We start from the raw sequence: 18366 nt of genomic DNA, 5'->3' as shown, positions 1-18366 counted from the left end.
TGTCACTAAACCCATGCTGCTTCTTCAGGCCTTAACAGATGTTGCATCATCACTCCTTCCTTCCTTTCCTCCTGTGTAACGCTGCTGTGATTGCTGTAAAACCCAGCGATTACGTTTCAGGGCAGTTCAGTCTTATCCACGTCCAGGAACTAATAAGAGGCAGCAAAGACTTGGACGTGTGTAATATCTATAGGACGCTGTATCACTACAGAACACTGCATCAAGACCCCTGTTATGAATTAAATATTTAGAATAATATCCAAAGGTGTTTATTAATTTTACCTAAATCAAGATCACTTTTAAAGTTAAATGTGTTTAACCTGAATCGGTTTCTAAAAAGCAGCACCTGAGCTTCACTTTGACTTTGGAGGCAGATTTCTATATAAACCTAAACTCAGGTCAACACCTACTTTATATGTTTCAATAGGAAGAACAACAGTAAAGTCATCACAGTTTTATCAAGTGATTTCATTTATCATAAGACTTTAGCCCAATAAATAACCAAATAATAAAACCTTCAGACAGAACGCCGTAAACAGAGTATTATATAGAAACCTAAGCAAATGAAGAGCCTGGTTCTCCTGCAGAATCAGGCTGAGGGTGGGCGTCAATCTGCCTCCAGTGGTTGGCGTGAGGGGATGGAGAAAAATAAGCAACAAAAGAGCAACATTCAGCAGGCGCTCGGCAGCTTAGGGCCACGAACCGCACACGGGGAACAGTCCTTCAGGTCCTCAGCCCAACAAAACCACACACAACCACCACGCAACTGCACACACGAAGGCTGCTGAGAAAACCTGGTGGGGATAAATGCTAATAACCATTGAGCAAAGTGATTTGATAACTACTCACGTGTGGTATACTGTGTCTTATTCTGCATGAATGTTTAATGTCAAACAGTGGAATTGTTGTCGGTAAACAGTCAGATTAAACCATATGGTCCAGTTCTCTTGAATGTAATACAGCAGTCTCTCTATTTCTCCCTCTAACACACACACACACACACACACACACACACACACACACACACACTGATGCAACAAAACAGCAACAGCTGAAACAGAGCTCCAGTGATAATTGCTGCAGAGCCGACGCCTGGAGAGAGCGTCTCTGCTCGTCCACAGCGCTTCAGCCTCGTGGCCTGAACAGACATGGCTTCTTGTAGGTCTGTCGCGCCACAGCAGGGCGTCAGCGAAGAGGTCAGATAAGAGCGTAACACTAGGCATGAATTGAGGAGCAGAGAACCAGCAGCTCTGAATAGAAAGCGTTGCGGAATCAAGAAGAGACAATTGAAAAGTTCCTCAAAGTAAGACAAGTTTCCTGTAACAAGACATTCTGAACAGAACAGTGTGTAGCAAAGATCAAGATAACAAACCATCACTACACATCCAGTACAGGGGAGGTTTAACAATGAAGGAGCAGAAGGTCTCCTCTATTTCTTGGGAGGATCGCAGTTAAAATGCGCCGGCTGTGAACAAGCAGCCACTAACCAGAAGAGTAAAAGCTGTCTCCAGACTGCGATCAGCACAAATGGCAAAGCTGCCATCACATCCAGATGCCGGGTCCTTCCTCAGCCGTCTGTCTCCTGACACAAGCTTGGAAAGGATCATTAGTGGATAAGAAGGAGAAAAGGTTTGGGGCAGAAACGACTTTCATTTAACAACAGATTTTATTGTGATACTGCAGCTTCTAAAAAATGTTGTTTACTACTGAAGTTCTAAAGGAAGAGAGTTAAAAAAGAGGCTTTATGAATTGTGTTGCTGTCATTTGGCAGCAAATAAACAAATGTAAAAGGATGAATCTGATGAGTCGAACCAACTCTTCTACAGCGGCTTCTAAAGCGCATCTTACCGTAGCTTCAGCAACGGTTTATTACCTTATGTTAGTGGTTCCTGGAATAAATGTACTGTACACGATTAAAATAAACATTCCACTGTCTCCTGAGAATTACAAAGCGCATGGATGTTCAGATCATCAAGATGTGGTTTCATTTTTACATTTGTCAACTGCTCAAGTCAAATGTGTCAATCAGCAAATGAATAGTTCCAGGAGAAACATCAGCTCCTAATAAGCCTCACTTCAATATGGGATGAAATGAAAAATAGACAAAATAAAATAGATCTAAAATGAGAATAGGATGATAATCAAATTAATTCAAACACAGTTCATTCCCAAACAAAAAAATATTCTGAAAACAGAAGCTACTGTTTTTGGAATTGTAGTTTAGTTTGTTAAACAAATTTTAAGTGCAAACAGTGAAAAAGCACCTTTTCTTCTTTCAGTTCAGCATCAAAGGTCCTATTTCCAGATAAAAACCACACCTGTCATTGGGCTGGTAAAAAGTGCGCTCCTATACTTATCCACATATGCAACACAAAAATAGAAGGTGAAGTCTGAGAGGGAATATTTTTATTACATGCGTCCAAACTGGTGTGTGTGCGGCAGCATCCCTCCGTCCGCCCACGCACAGCAGGTTACATAAATGGTTTCAAAGCTGCAGCCCACTCGCGGGTTCAGTGGGCAGTCCAGAAGTGAGCAGATTAGAAATGTATGCGTGTTCTAAACGACACATGCGTCACTGTTTATACAAGCAGCAGCCACACATCTGGCCGAGAGGTGGACATTCATAAAATAAGGGTGGGGAATAATAATGAAATAAAATCACGGTGTGTGTGGCGTCACATGTTCAGGTTGAGGTTTAAACATCTCAACATTAGACTCACACAGTTGTCAGTGGAAATCATAGCACAGTATTGTATCAAATAATATAAAAAAAAAAAAAAAATTATCATGGTCCAACAATATAACAACATAGTGATAAACAGTGTGGCAACAGACCTGGGTTTAAACTATACAGCGGTAATTTAAATGCAGGATGACACAAATTTAACTAAGTCTTCCATCAATTGTATAAAACACTACCGTCAGGCGCGTCTTCACACCCGATTAGTACAGTAAGTTTCTCTATTACACATAGATAAACACAAATGTTCATGTCCGTGTTTAATTGTTGGCCGCGTAAGCGTCTTCATAACCTGCACTTGCTTTCTCAGAAGGTCACTTCATTATCCATGACCTCCGGTGTCTCTTGTTCTCTGTTCACCTGTAACCCAGTTTTTTATAAATAACACCCAACACAAAACAACACTCTGCGGTCACAGGTCAGCGTATCTGCCCACACATAATATTCAGCCACTGAGAGAACCATATAACCAAGAAATAACAAAGATACAGACACGCACACACACACACACACACACACACTTATTTTCCAGTGTAAGAAGGAATCATTTATTTTCTATTCAGCAAGCAGAGTCGATGGTATCAGTCAATAAAAAACACACAAACACAACAACAAACCCCGCATCACTCAATACTCCATTGTAAAGCTGCCTCCTGCTCTTCAAGTATCTTTTTGACTCCTCTGCTCCTCACCTACCACCTCTTCTCCATCCTCTGACCTCCTCTGCTCCTGGTGTTTTCACTTAATAAGGAAGCTGAGAGATGAGGTAGAGCAGAGAAGGGGAAAAAAGCAGAACAAAGCAGGGGGAGAACATTAATAACGTGCTTTTACTTGTGGTGGACAAGAAAAAAGAAAAAAAAAAAAAAAAAAAGAATTGCCAGTTCTTGCCTAAACAATTTCTAGACGCATGGAAACAGACAAATCAAATCATAGCACACAAAAGCAGCAGCAGACTTCATCAACAGAACCCAAAATAGGATGTGAGCATGTGCGGTGTCTAATTACACAAACACATGTGCCTCAGATGCCACCAGCCACTACAATGTGGTCTGAAATGCTAAACAGTGTAGTTAAACAATGATTTGCCCCTTTTTATGGAAACACTTTTTCTGAAATGAGTGTTTAACTGCCTTTAACAGCTTTTAAGTCGCACATGAGCAATCAGTCCTGACCATCACCTGAGGGTCACCAATCAGCAGGGATAACGACACTCGAACAACTGTGGAATACTCCTGAAGCCCATAAATCTGCTGCCAGCCTACAGTAGCTGCATTAGAAGCATACGTCAAAGAACGGACATTAACTTAAAAAAGAATTAGTTTGTCAATACAACGGTATAGACATATACTGAGTCCAAAGATACTAACAATCCATTGAACATGGCTACTTTTATCCCATCCCATTTGCCACAACTAGTTATGTGCACCATGAAGCGCATCCAACAATGTGACACTCAACAGCTGGAGGTGATACTGTGTCATGCTGTAATATCCAACAGCTGCTGCAGCAGTGAATTAAAGCCAGCCTGTCCAGACTTACTGGAATATTTTGTCACTCTCACTCCCACACACGCACACTTTGTTATGTGGAGGTGACCTATAACTCAAAGACCCAATTGCTGCTGGTATCGTCCACTAAGCTTCAGGAACATTACACTATACATGCACACTGTACAACAACTCCTATTAATTATAAACCATAGTTATAAGAAAATGATCAATGCATGTCTTAAAATATTCAGGGTAGAGACTTAAGTCTACATGACTATATTGGAAATCTAGTGAATTTCTACAGCCACATCATGAGTCAACAAAGGCACACTGCAAAGTTCTGTACAGTAGTTGCTGTAAGATCTTGGGTCTCTGGAGAAAACAAAACTTTGGCTCTGTGGCTTCTACATTTGGGGAGTGTTTTGATCAAACAACAGCATCACAATCAAAAGGAACCCTGGGAAGAAATGGATTCTTCTTTGGCCTGTGTTTTTGCACCATGTCTGCAAAAAGATCTGCAGCTATTATATGTCAACTTTAAGATTCCCTGTAGGGCTGCATATTGCAGCATGTTGGAACAACTGTTGAGTAAGCCGGGATCACCTTGTGCCACTATAGGCCTATGCCTTGGCATTGTTTGGTTGCTATAGTTACCTGTAGGGGTAGCCGTGGTACTTGGACCTGAAAATGGAGAGCAAGAAGCTGAAGAAAAACACCACCAGTCCAAGGCCAACCAGGCAGATGACTGAAAAAGAACACATACAGTCTGGTTATGCTAAACAGCTGGTCTGGAGGAGGATGAAATCATTACAGCGTCCCGAACGCTCGACGTGAGGCCACTTCAGCTGTGCTCCATGCACTGGGGAGTACATGTTTCCACAGCTTTTTGCACACCCTGTAGACTCACAATAAATATTAGACAATGGCCTGTGAGAATGTTTGATTTCTGACTAAAGGCATCCTTTTAAATCGTTTCATGCACTTTATACTGCACCTGCTGATGCAACTGTTTGATCTCTGTTCAAGCTGAATGTGTTTAAACACAGTCCCTTTTCTTCATGTTGGTGGCTGACACGCATGCAAACGTGTACTGTACATGCACCTACACAGGCCAATGTGCATGATGCACGTTGAGCCATTTTTCCATTTCATCATTTGAAAACTGGTAATGGTAATTTAATCCATAGATTGATCTTATTCCACAGCATGTGCCATTGTGTGGTATAAAGGCCAAAGCACCTCTCATCTACAGACTGCAGAGGAACAGTGTCGGCATACGAATGTATGCCCACACCCTCATGTAGCTGCTAATCCTGGAGAAGCACGGTGTTAAATTAAACTGTCACCACCGACTGATATTGTTAATCAGGGATTATGATGAGGACATCTCCCCCTGAGAGTAAATGGTGAGATGTGTGAGCATGTGTGTTTATGACAGAGGAAGCGAGATGAAATGTCACAAGGAAAGATTTGACTGCAAAGAAGAGAAAGATGGATTCAGTGTCAATTTGTGTATATATGCAGTCATTCATCTTTTGGGCTCAAGTGGGTTTTAGTCTGCGTATATACAGTATATATATAATTTACACTGTATGCATTCAAAACTATATCAGCTGCAATCAGTCAGTGTCAGCTCTCTAACCATTCCTCTTTGCTTCCTTTTTAATGTTTCACTTTAAATTCAGATGCTTCATTTACAATTCAACTTGAAACCTAGAACAGAACAGACACAGGAGATGCTGTACATGCTTATACGCAGGAGGCTCTGTCAGAAACCACTGTACACTCAGGTTTGCAAGGATGCCACTCAGTAAAAAGGATCTTCACAAAAAAAATATTAAAACCAACCAAAAGACATCGAACACACTATAGGGGTGACCAGAAAAATAATTGGCGCTTTCTAGAACACAAGAAAGACCCCATTGGCAAGTTGGGGAACATCAAAATAAACACAGGCTTCTCACCCAGATAACAATCTGTGCTTTTGGGCTGATATCCTGTGGTTATGTGTCGTTCGTGGACGATTCATTTAATATGAACTAAACTTTTATATGACTCAGGAGGAACGAGTCCTCTCAGTGAACGACTCGTTCAGTGCCATGCAGTACCTTCTCTCGCCACTTGGCAGCAGCTTCTTAAGCTCAGTCAGCAGGACAGGAAATGAGTCGTTCACCACAGCGAGTGATTTGCATAGTTGATTTGGCAAGTGTTTACGTTGATGCCCTTCCTGAAGCAACCCTCTCTGAGGGAATTGAACCAGTGACTGGATGTCACGTTTTGGGCACAATAAATGCACCAAGTCAACATTATAGGGAACTTATTGTTACTTTTTGCTTTAAATGTCTCACTAATTGCCCAAATAAGTTGTTAGACAACAATGGCATGGAAGATGCAGGACATAAGTCACGTTAAATTGGTGTGTATTTGTTAGGTTTTCACATAGCTTGAATTGCTTGTGGCATTTTGTGTATTATAATTTGTCCTCTGAAGTAAACAATGTTGTCTTCAGTATACAGTGTTTGAGAACCGCTGCCATTTTTACAGCGCCCACAGCGCCGCCTGCTGTAAATGAACAAAATGAACAAATGACTCAAAATGATTTGTTCACTTTACTGTTTGAGAGTTAAAGATCTGTGTCAGTGAAAAGAACCGAACTTCCCATCTCTAATATCCTGAAGGAATACATGGAGGAATCTGTAATAAATTAGTGATACATCAAGGGGTTTGGACAACGAATTGGTGGAAGGATGAATTATGCTTAGTTAACTTATTGAAACAAATGCTTTAGATCTGAAGCTTAACAGCAGCATAATGCACACTAAAGTTTGACTTTTTTTTTTTTAATTTAAAACCAATCCCTTTACCGGAATGTAAATGCATTTATCTTCCTGAATGTTAAAGAGTGAAATAGGAAAAAAATAAATCAGTCCTTTGCCTCAGGCCTGGTGGAGCATTACTGCATAGCTTCAACATTTCAAATCCATAAACTTCCTTAATATTTTTAAGACATATTAAATCTGACAATATATGATTATTTTGGTCCGTCTGATTACTTTCAGGCCTCAAAACTGGCAGCCAATAAAAGATGTGATCCATGTATTAGTGGTGTAATGGACCAAAGCTGACATCACCTGCAATGGCTGGGACTGCAATGGATTAATTGCCAGACTTAACCAGCGTAATGTGATATATAGTCGGGTCCAATTAGTTATCTGGCAACATGACTGGATATACGTTGGCAGTTTATTTGTACTATTTTACGTACATAACGTGTTTGCTTTAGTTTATTCAAATTAGCATCAGGTAATTCATACTGTAATGCAGCAGATATACTAAAAGTAAACAACAAAATTACAGAAATGATGAAGATGAACAGAGCAAAGAAACAATAAACAGGTTGCTTCTGATGAAGGACAAAGAGAAAACTAACCAAAAACAAGAATTCTGCGCTGTGTGTATTGCATACGTGAGCATTACCCAGGTGGTCACACATATGTAGATGTGTGTGTACAACGAGAAACAGGCCTCGAGGAAGTTATGAAGTCATTCTTTTATTGCACCCTTTAACATCTGGAGGAAAATGTATGACTGAAAATTAAAGTCTATATATAGTCTTGCCTCTAGATTGTGTGCGTGGCCTCACAAAGACGACTGAAAGGTTTCTCGAGCTGCTTTTCATCACAGTGACTAATTAAAATCCACTTGTGTGTAAGTGCGTCTGCGTCTGAGGTAATTACCAGTATAGGCCACCTAATACCTAACCCTCCCCTTTTCATATTCCGGAGATTATGCAGAATCTCAGCTTGGATCTTCAAAAGATAAAGGTTGAAAGGCAAGATGTAATTATTATTATGTTCAAGTGACCACCTCCCATCTGAAATAAACCACTGCGTTAACACCCTTGGCACCTTGAGACAATTCTCATCAGGAGGTGTCAGGGACCAGCTGCGTTTCAATCAAAACATGTGTCAGACTTTAAATATGCTACTATGTGCTGCCGGCATCAAACAAATGTGTGCATTCTTGAAAAAAATGGAAAGCTTTTAAATTTCTGTCATCTTTGCAGTAGTGTTGAACCCCTTAGCATATAAGAGAGCAATTTATATTTCACAGAAGCTCCACATGACAGCTTTGACATCAATTAATCATCCTCCTCTTTGACCTTGTATTTTATATTTTATGCTGCTTGCTCATAGTTTTGACTAAATCTGCCTGACGTCTTTAGGCACATGTTGCATGTGCCACATTATGTTAAGTTAAGGCAATGGTTCAAAAGTACCAAGGGAATTGTCAATTCTAGAAGATACTGATTATAAACTACAGTTTATTCAGATGTTGGAATCTGCAATTTCTAAGACTCACTTACAATGTGCTATAATCAGTGAAGTGTACTGTACCTCTGACTTACTAATAATGTGCTTGATTGTACATTGTATTGGACTGACCAGTGATTACAAAGCTAGAGAATTGCCTCTCAGTAGAAGCTACAAAAATTACAGCAATACAGATGCTTTGGCAAGTATTCATTTGCTTCACTCACTGCACATTTTACTGAATTTAAAGTCACACTTGGCGTAGTTAAATTGTATATAATATCTAATAATGATAATAACTAATGACAAAGAAGCCCCTTTAAGCTGCCATTGTCACCTTTCCCCACTGCTGTTTTATGTGTAGGTCACTAAAGGGAATTGTCCCAAAGCTGTGTGATTACCATTGTGTTGTGTAAAGAATACATGTAAAACAGCATAGCAGAAACAAGTTTATCATCTCATGATCAACTTCACTACTTGTAATCCAACTGAATATTATCTCATTAATTCATATTTATTTTTAAGACAATATTTATCTTATCTAATTATAAATATAACATCTACCTGCTGGTCACAGTTCATGCACCAGAACTACAAATAGAAACACTGGTACACAGTGAAAGAACCAAACATCTTAAGCATGGAATGCTTGTAGATGTTTATGCAGAGGCAGCTATGGTGCAGGTGAGGGGTCACACCATGATTAACTGGAGAGCCAAACAAGCAGTTCTCATTTACAGAGCTGCTACAGCTAATTGACAGTTATGCAAATGCACATCACACTAATGATAATGACACATTTATTCCTGCTGTGTGTGTGCGCGTATACTGTAGAAGTCTTTGTCTCAAGCCCCGGTCAAGCACTGCTGAGTAATACAATGAATATTTTATTACTAGTTTCATTTTTATAAAGTCTCCAAAAACCCTTACAATGACAATACACATATTTATCATGTGCATGCTGTTTGCACAAAACTAAGCTCTCCATCTCCACATTTGTATCTTGAAGCATTTGTATTTATGCACATAAACAAGATGTTGCAATGATAAACCACTTGCTTGATGGTTAAAGTTCTTATCGGTAGTAAGGTGACACTTAGGCATGTGTGTGTCAACACTGCTGACAAAAGCTTCACTCATACGCCTTTGCATCAATCAGGAATAAAAATAGAAGAAGAGTAAAGTGAAAATAAAAAGCTGAGAACAATCTTTGTTACTTACTTCTCCTCTTGCCAACATCTCCTTTGGAGGTGGCTGCTTCGTTCAGCAGAACCATCCCCATGGTGATAGCAGCATCTGGGATGAGGTTGTTAAGGAATATACACATTGCACAGATAAAGAGAAGGACAAATAGGAACACACACAGTTCCAGTACTGCAAGAACAGATGGACACTTCCTCTTGACCATACACTGAGACGCGCTAGACAAAACACAAAGAACCTGTAGGAGAACCCGTCAAACAACAGGTTCCTATGGGGTCAATAAAGTATATTACAGTATCATCACCATACTGTAGAGATTGCAGGATACTGCAGGATTACACTACAACAATAAAGCTTTATGTTTAGTTGAGTTCAAATAAAAAAAATTATCACTTACAACAATTGTTGTGTTTCACTATATAAGTACAATTACAATTGTGTTTAATTGCACATTGAGAACTTTGAGATACTTGAAATACATTTACACTTGTTGAACAGACGACGGTGGTGCAGGGTTTCAGCAGGTGTGAATGTGTGTTTCACTCGCTGTAATCAGATGGGCAAAAATAACTGAGCGTGGACAAACAAATATTGCTCTGCAGCAGGTGCAACCTTGGAGCAACGATTTCCCATGGGGATGAACGCTACAAACCAGGAATGAACGGTATCATTAACCACACAAATACAAAAAGCACCAGGCAGACAGAACACACACACACGAGAACACAAATGTAAGCAGCTTTCCTGCCAAGCAAGTACACAAGAGAACAGGTACACATACACACACATACACACGCCATCACCAGGGGCTGAGAGAGGACAATGTTGTCTTTGTATCGTCTGTTCCGTCCACCAGGTTGCTTCCCTGAGGAGAATGCATACAGGTGACAAAGGCTTCATGTTGGCACAATAAATGTGACTGACAGCAAAACTGGATGCTGCTTCGGGCATATAAAAAGGCAGCTTCCTCTGTGTTGAAGGCAGGTAAAATGAGAAATAAATAGAAGTGAAGTGTTGCCAACATGAGCAGGACGCTGTATGTTTCACAGAGTTCATTTGTTGTGATTGATTGGCATTTTTGTGGCACAATGCTCCAATTTATGTCAACACATGAAACATACACACATAAACAAATACAATAGTTGAAAGGATACTCAGGAGGAGGATGATGTGAGATTCTGCCACAAACTGAGCCTGACTGCTTCCATGGATGTAACTCTGTGGAAGAGACGGTGAAAAAAAGGTTTTCATCTCAGTTGACAAAAAGTCCTATTACCTTAAGTAACCAGTCAATTTTCAAACCGAATAAAGAAATCTACAGTAAGAACATGAATACCTGGGGTTATGAAGGATGTAGAACAAGATTGGGAGATAAAGCAAGAATTGGAAATTAAATAAAAAGAAAATAATAATTAAAAAGTTCAAACTGTTCATGACAATGTCATCATAAAGTTACAATGGGATCACCGCAAAGAAAAACCCTTGTGTCATTTATCTGTGGAGAAAAATACGTAGAGTAACATACAGTAGGTGTGTTTATATAGAAGACTTGAAGAAAAAAAAACAAAAAAAATCTTGCATACCTCGTCCCTCGTCAGACATAACTATTACTATAATACAAGTACTGTTCCCACAGTTCTCCTGTGACCATCATTACTTTTGTAAAGCAGTGCACTAATATACTTTGCATTATTCATGTACTGGTGTTGAAACATCTGCAGTGAGTGCAGAAGTCACACCTTCAGGCAGTGAGTGTACAATAACATGTCAGATACAACTTTTTACATAGTTTCAAGTGGTTCCTTCAAATTCAACACACAGTCACTCCTTACAACCAGTGCGGTCCTAAAATCCCTTGATGATCACGGTCTGCAGTTCTTCAGTCCCTCGTGCAGTTATGCCGGCATGGTGTTGCTTCATTGCCTGGTATTTCTATAGGCATGCTGCTTTAACACTCAACTCCGCCGCATAGGAGCCCAACACTTCTCCGTCTTATTTATGTGATTTGAAGCACACTGGAGCTGACTTTTCATGTACTTTTGGCTCAGGAGTGGTGCCCGTCTTGGACTGTTTAGTACGCGCCTTACTGTGCACACTAAAACCTCTTTCTGCAGCCTCTCTACTTTTTCTCCACCTGAGGAGGCGTTAGAGTTAGAGTTATAGGTATTGTAGCATGCTCATTTAGTTCATACTGGAACTGTGCTTCCAGCAGCGTCTCGAGGAACACATTGTGAGGCCACAATGGCAACAACACACAGTATGGTCAAATACATAACTCAACAAACCCCTAACGTCTCCAAGTGTGCTACATCCACACAAACTGAGCACACTGTAGCTTGTCTTTGTTCAATATCAGGTCGTTTAATTGCCTCAATTAAAACATATTACCATGCCTTACTTAAAAAGGTAACTTAAGCAGGTGAAGAAGAGAGAGCGAGGAAGGAGGTGTCTTTGTGTTGTTTCACAATGCTGAATCCCAGTGGATTATCCGTGTCCAGTGTAGATTTACATGGATTTTGGAGCCAGTTTTTCCCAGTTGACTGCCCCAGTGTTTATCAGACAGTAATATAGATAGAAGGATGAATAGAAGATGACAAATGAGGAGGAGGAGAGGGTGGATTGTTCTTTTTTGCTCCAGTGGAGAGAAATGCAGAAGACGACAAAGACTCGAGGCTACAACAAATCCTTTTGTATTTTCGAAGCAAACCCTTCAGTTTTAGATGGGGGCTCTTTATAGCAGCTCAACGCTCAATGGAAGTATAAGTACTACTATTACACCTAACACCATCACTAGTACAACTATTACTACTACCGATTATACGGCAGTGGAATGGATTTTCTAGGGCATTTAAACAAATCAACAAATGATGTCACACCTTCGATAGGACAGACAGTCAAAGCCAATCTGAGAAATCTAAAGTGTGTCCTTGATGCAGGAAGCTTTAGGATGAAAATGAGTTTGCTAGGCAATAGGTTGTGTATGACAGTTTTACCAAACTGGGATGATACCAGGTTTAAAATGCATAATTAAATGACAAAAGAAAGAAAAGGTGGAAAAGAACCGAGGAGCATTAGTTGCACTTTGCACCTCTGCTGCAGGAGTTAATGAGCTTTGCGTGATAATATTTTTTGGTTTTGAGTCAAAGGTGGTGGGAGAGTGGAAACTGAGTAAGCTAGAAATTATTTATAGTTGGCAGCTCTTCAACATGACTAATCACAACTTTAGTGTTAATGACTTTTTGTGCCTGTCTGTTGTTACAGTACATATTTTTTGCTGGTAGGTTGCTTGTGTGTATCTATTAATACCAGGTACCTGTTACTTCATCACCCATTATAGGAACACCAACCATGATTTTCTGGTGAACCAACTTAAGGTCCGTTTTAGCAGCTTTAGGGTTTACAGCATGAAGTAAATAGAAAGTTAATGTGTCAATGTAATTAATACTATGATATCAGAATTAAATCTTCAGCTATAAAGCCTATATAACACTAACATCATACACCTGTAATTGTTCTTGTAAAGAACAATTACAATTTTGCTGCTTTTGATCTGAAGCTGTCAAAAAGGTAACTAACATTTTAGACACAATGAGGAATTTGACTTTACTATAGCTCTAGTGTGCAAACAAGCATGATGCTCAACAGTCTCTAGCCACTTAAGGTGGTAATCTATATCTCAAGCACACCTGCTGCGACAAAACCCTTAATTTGCTGCAGTACTGTAGGCGTTCTTGAGAAAACACCAAATTTGCAAGTGTTTTGTGAGCAATTGTATTCAGAGGGTTTGAACAATTTAGACTGTAAGACAGACACCGGTAGCCATTTAAAACTCATTGTTGAATTGTGCACTGGTTTGATTTGTTCATTGAAAACAGCTGAAAGTTTGTAACTTTTGCCATTGGGTCTTAATTAGTAATAATTTCAAGTGCAACTGATGAAAAAAAGCAGATACTCATTTAAAAAGAAAATAAAACGCCACGTGTACTATAGACTGAGAAAATTTAGAAAATGTCAACAGAAATACTATGTATATGTGGATTTGTTTTTGGAAATAGCAATCTCGTCAATACTGTGTGTCATGTCTGTATGATCAGAGGCAAAGAAAAACAATCCCCACCACAGTACGCTACATCAGCATCAGTATCTGATAACAAAAAACACTGTTTTATGTTATTTTTAAGATGCCGTTTTTGTCTTGTTTTTGTCGTATGCTGCCTCAACATAAGCACAGCCTGCAGTTAACGGATATGAACAAGAACAGGGCTTGGGCGTTGAAAAATTTCTCAATCCATGGCCCAGCACTTCCAATTAATCTGATGGATTAGAATGCAGGACTTCCATTCATTAGTGTGCAAAGCTCAGAGGGTGTGTATTTTGCAGCTATGCATATGTGTACTGAAACCAAGTATCTAAATGTGTTTTTGTGAATGACGGTGTGTGTCGGGGGTGGTCTACAAGTAAAAATAGCCACCTTCTTAATCTAATATGGAGATGAATGGATGAGGCACGTAGTGCCGCAACAGTCTGTACATCTCTCTCACACTTAATTTAGGTTACCTGCATGTACGGAAAAGCTCCTGATCAATATTAAGTTCATGGAGTCTTTGATAAGGAGGTTGTAGTTGATCGATACCATGACACTGTTTAATAAAAATTAACTAGAAGGAAGACTGCATTGAAGATATCCTTCAATGAGTGTGACAACAAGTAACCACTGCAAACTCATACATGAAGGCAAGAACCAGTTGCAGATCAGAAAGCAAACACAAAACGAGACATATATAATAGATCACTTGGAAAGTACTATAGTACAAGTACACAGTGCTACTTATTGTGTGTCTCAACAAAGCACCTCAAACATTACTTTGAGTAGGAACAGGAAGGAAAAACATGGTCTCTGGTATATATTATTTTCATAGCTCAAAGTAGAAAAACATATCCATTACACCAGGGACCTTAAATTATGATCAGTTATACTCCTAATGCTGACTGTAGTCTTTCAAAAAAAGATCATTTGCAGACAAAACAAATGAAAATTAAATAATAATTGTATGAATCATTAAAAAAGGCAGTAGGCAGAGCGAGAAAACACTGCATCTTATGTGTGGATGAGTGAGTTAACATTGTGCTTGTTAAGTTAGTAAAAAGCTACTGTTGGGAGAGCGAGGTGATCTGCAGAGAACATGACCACAGCAAAAGTTGCTCTCACTATAAGAGAATCAGTAGAGTGGCAGAAACACGTGCCCTTTCAAGTTATTCTACAATGGCTCACCTTAAATGGAGGTAGAGTCACGTTCAGGTCGAGTTGCCTGGTACAACATCAGTTTACTACTGCTCCAATTAGTCTGATGTATTAGTTATTTTAAGATCCCCACATCTCTGAATGAGGTCGCGACATTGAGTCTGTGCGTTTTAAAATAACACGGAAGTGATGAAAGTTAAAGAATGGAAAAAAAATAGATCAAAAGGGTGAATATCAGAAGGTAAAACCTTGGCTCAATTACCTCAACTAACTGACTAAAGAGTTTCAATAACATACTCTCAGGATTAAGATCTCCTCAATGTACATTATATTTGTGAACAGCTTAGCACATCTCTTTGAACAGACAGGCATTAAAGACGCTCTACACTAAACTGCCTCTGTCCAATTTTAAAACAAATCACCTGCATCAGTGCAGGAGCATGATACTGTTTGCACTTTCATGCATTATATTTACACACACACACATACACTTACAATAGGAAACACGTATTGCCATGTACACTGTTTTACCATATTAGGAATTTCCTTCAGTTGATGAGGACACTACAAAGAACATGCCTGTCTGGAATAAAAATCAATGGCAAAATCATTTACCCACAAAGTATTTGAGCAAAAAACTACTGCAGAGTTAGTTGTTCATATTGTAGTTGTGGGCTTATTGCTAATAACTTGCTATATTCATTGTGTGTATGTAAAGGTCAGGAGCTACTCTGACAGGAAGAGAGATGAGAACTTAATAAAGCAGAAAAAAAATTGGGAGGACAAATAGTGAATAACCACGGCAGAGGGAGTGAAACACGTGCTTCATTTATAGAAGAACAAGGCGAGCTTGGCTGAGTTACTGAATGGGCAAATGGCAGGCAGCCTACAGAGCTGTGGGCTGTGTGTCTGATTCAACACAAAGTACTGGGATGCCTACACTCTACACTGGTTTATACTGGACAAAAAGCTGGAAGTGACTTCTGACTGGTTGCTTGACTTTTACAATTTTGTTTGACAGAAAGATACTGCAGTGCAAAAACTATTTACTAACCAGATCTGAGCATATGGGTGATTATTCTAAACAGCAGAGGGACTACAGGTAGGTTCACTCAACTGTGTACACAAAAATATATATGTATGGTGGTTTATTTTAGGCATTCAGGTGATGCTTCCAAAATCTCATTATGTACTCACTGTTTATGCAGTTAATTTAGTTTAATTACCCAAGAGTCAATTAAAGTCATCTAAAACCAGTTTTATTTATTTTTTTTTATTTGTCAATCAGTAAAACGAGGCAGCTTCTCATTTCCAAGTCTTATTTGTGTTTTGGTTTCTGCAATACGTAGAGGATTTCATTTACTGGCAATGAACTGTTAAAAAAAGAGCACATGCAAGGTTGTTTGCTGGTTCAATCTGCAGACAGAAACATTCTGGGTAACTGTTTATCAGTCCTGCACAGCGCTTGGAGGGATTTTGGCCCATTCCTCAACAACAAGAGGTGCAGCTTGGTTTCCTTCCTACCACAAGCCTATCAACATTCCTAAAAGATTAGGTTAAGGACACATCAACTTCTCTCGCTTTAACCCATTCCTTGGTTGAACAACTGCTGCTGGTGCTTAGGGTTGCTGTTTGGCTGCACGATACACTTCACGGCGAACTTCAGTTCACAAATTATCCTGACATTTTCCTAAATAATTAGATTGTACAACTCATCTACCCACCAAACATTTTCCAGCAAGCGCCTGGCTCGTCCATTTGGCTCCGAAGAAGCTGAAAATTGCAATAATGCTAAGTTTGGAGAAAAGTGGTGCGCAGGAACTATTACTATTAAGTGTTACACTGACCTTCCACATTATTGGAGCGATTTTTATTGGTCATCCAGGTCTGGTGAACAAAAGTATTGAAAGTTTTTAATTCCTAAGCCGCTCACAACTCTGTTCACCACTTTATTGATACGAAATCACTTGCAAGGTAACCAAGTTCGTTTACATTGTATTGTACACCAGCTCACTGCCCTCTCTATACTGTTCAATTTACTCCATATAGGTGCAAGCACATAGATAAACAGGAATTCTGTCACTCAATCTAATGCTTACAGGAAACTCACACACACCCTAACACACACTACACACACTGATGTCTTCTGCAAACCTACAACTACTATTTGCAGAGAGCCAATAGAAATGACGGCAGTGCGTCTCTAATGTTTGAAAGGTTAGTAGTAATGTGGAAAGGACTGCTTCCAAAACCAATCATGTGACATCAGCTGGAAATATGGAAATGTCATGAGCTGGTAGTGTGAAAATAAAAAGTGGTTATCACAGTCCTTAACCCTTATAATGTGTGTACGCCTGAGTACTAAAGTAAGTAAAAAAAAAACAAAAAAAAAAAAAACGTGTATGTGTGTAGTAATACAAGCTTTGGTATATGTACTGTGTGTGTGCATGTTAAAGTATGTTCTTATTTTAAGTGTATGTGTAAGTCTAAGCAAAACGTTCCAGTGCCATTGCTTTGGCCGAACAGTGAACCTCTCACTACAGCTTCATCTGCTTGCTCGCGACATTCGTCAGTTGACAAATCCTTTCAATATGGTCTACCTGGCCTTGCTAGCTCATCATTTTAAAGGAATTACACTGTCTGAGTGAGGCAGAGAGTGCAGAGTGGAAGATTAGAGAGGGAGGAAGAGGGAAGTAATATGAAAAGAAGGAGGAAAGGAAAACAGGAAAGATAAGACAGGTATCTGTTCAATATTATCAGCCTGGTTGGAGCCATTCGCTGTTGAGGGTGGAGAAAGAAAAAAGAAAAAGAGGGATTTACAGAGAGCATAGGAGATGATAAAGGTAGAAAAGGTGTGAGGGAAGGGAGGAAATTAGAATGAGATGAGGGCCATTTACACAGGATCTAATGTACCTATTTCTTCTGCTATTTTGGTTGAGTGCCTACAAAAAAGCAATCTGGCCTGAAAGTTTGACAGAGTGTGGCGGGGTTAAAGCACACGCTGCACGTCTCTGGGGTTATCAGTGAGGCTGATGCAGTTAAAGAGGAATTATTGAGGTTAGGCTATGAGGACTCAGAGGCTGAGGCTGTAGTGGGGCTTAACAGGAAGCATAATAGCGCCAACACTTATGTAATTTCACATGCAGTCAGCAGCTCCTTTATCAGGTAACTGTAGAATAGGATGCAATGTATTAGATAGCTGGACATTTTCACAATTATACAGTATATCTGACTGACATGTCACTGATATAATGATCTTAAAAGAAGCACACATACATAATAGGTATTAAAGTATTCATCGTTACTTCCTCCCAACTGCTTACAGTGGTGTATGTTCAGTATTTATCACACAGTATTCTAGGCTCATACAATGCACCC

At 39.5% G+C, this 18366-nt stretch overlaps 1 protein-coding gene across 1 annotated transcript in view; it reads right to left on the bottom strand.

Moving 5' to 3' along the window:
• Positions 1-2389: 2389 nt before the first annotated feature.
• tusc3 (tumor suppressor candidate 3) overlaps positions 2390-18366 on the bottom strand; it is a 44940-nt gene continuing 28963 nt past the window's right edge. The window contains exons 7-10 of the mRNA XM_029150321.2: positions 10901-10964; positions 9765-9839; positions 4885-4975; positions 2390-3494 (exon numbers count right to left, since the gene is read on the bottom strand). Of these exons, the coding sequence (XP_029006154.1) occupies positions 3479-3494; positions 4885-4975; positions 9765-9839; positions 10901-10964 (246 nt within the window). The 3' untranslated portion in view covers positions 2390-3478. The remainder of the gene's footprint in view (positions 3495-4884; positions 4976-9764; positions 9840-10900; positions 10965-18366) is intronic.

The sequence above is a fragment of the Betta splendens genome, chromosome 1, assembly GCF_900634795.4.
Source record: "Betta splendens chromosome 1, fBetSpl5.4, whole genome shotgun sequence".
Taxonomy (NCBI): domain Eukaryota; kingdom Metazoa; phylum Chordata; class Actinopteri; order Anabantiformes; family Osphronemidae; genus Betta; species Betta splendens.
Note: the sequence above shows the minus strand (reverse complement) of the source record. Positions and strands in the feature narration are given on the sequence as shown.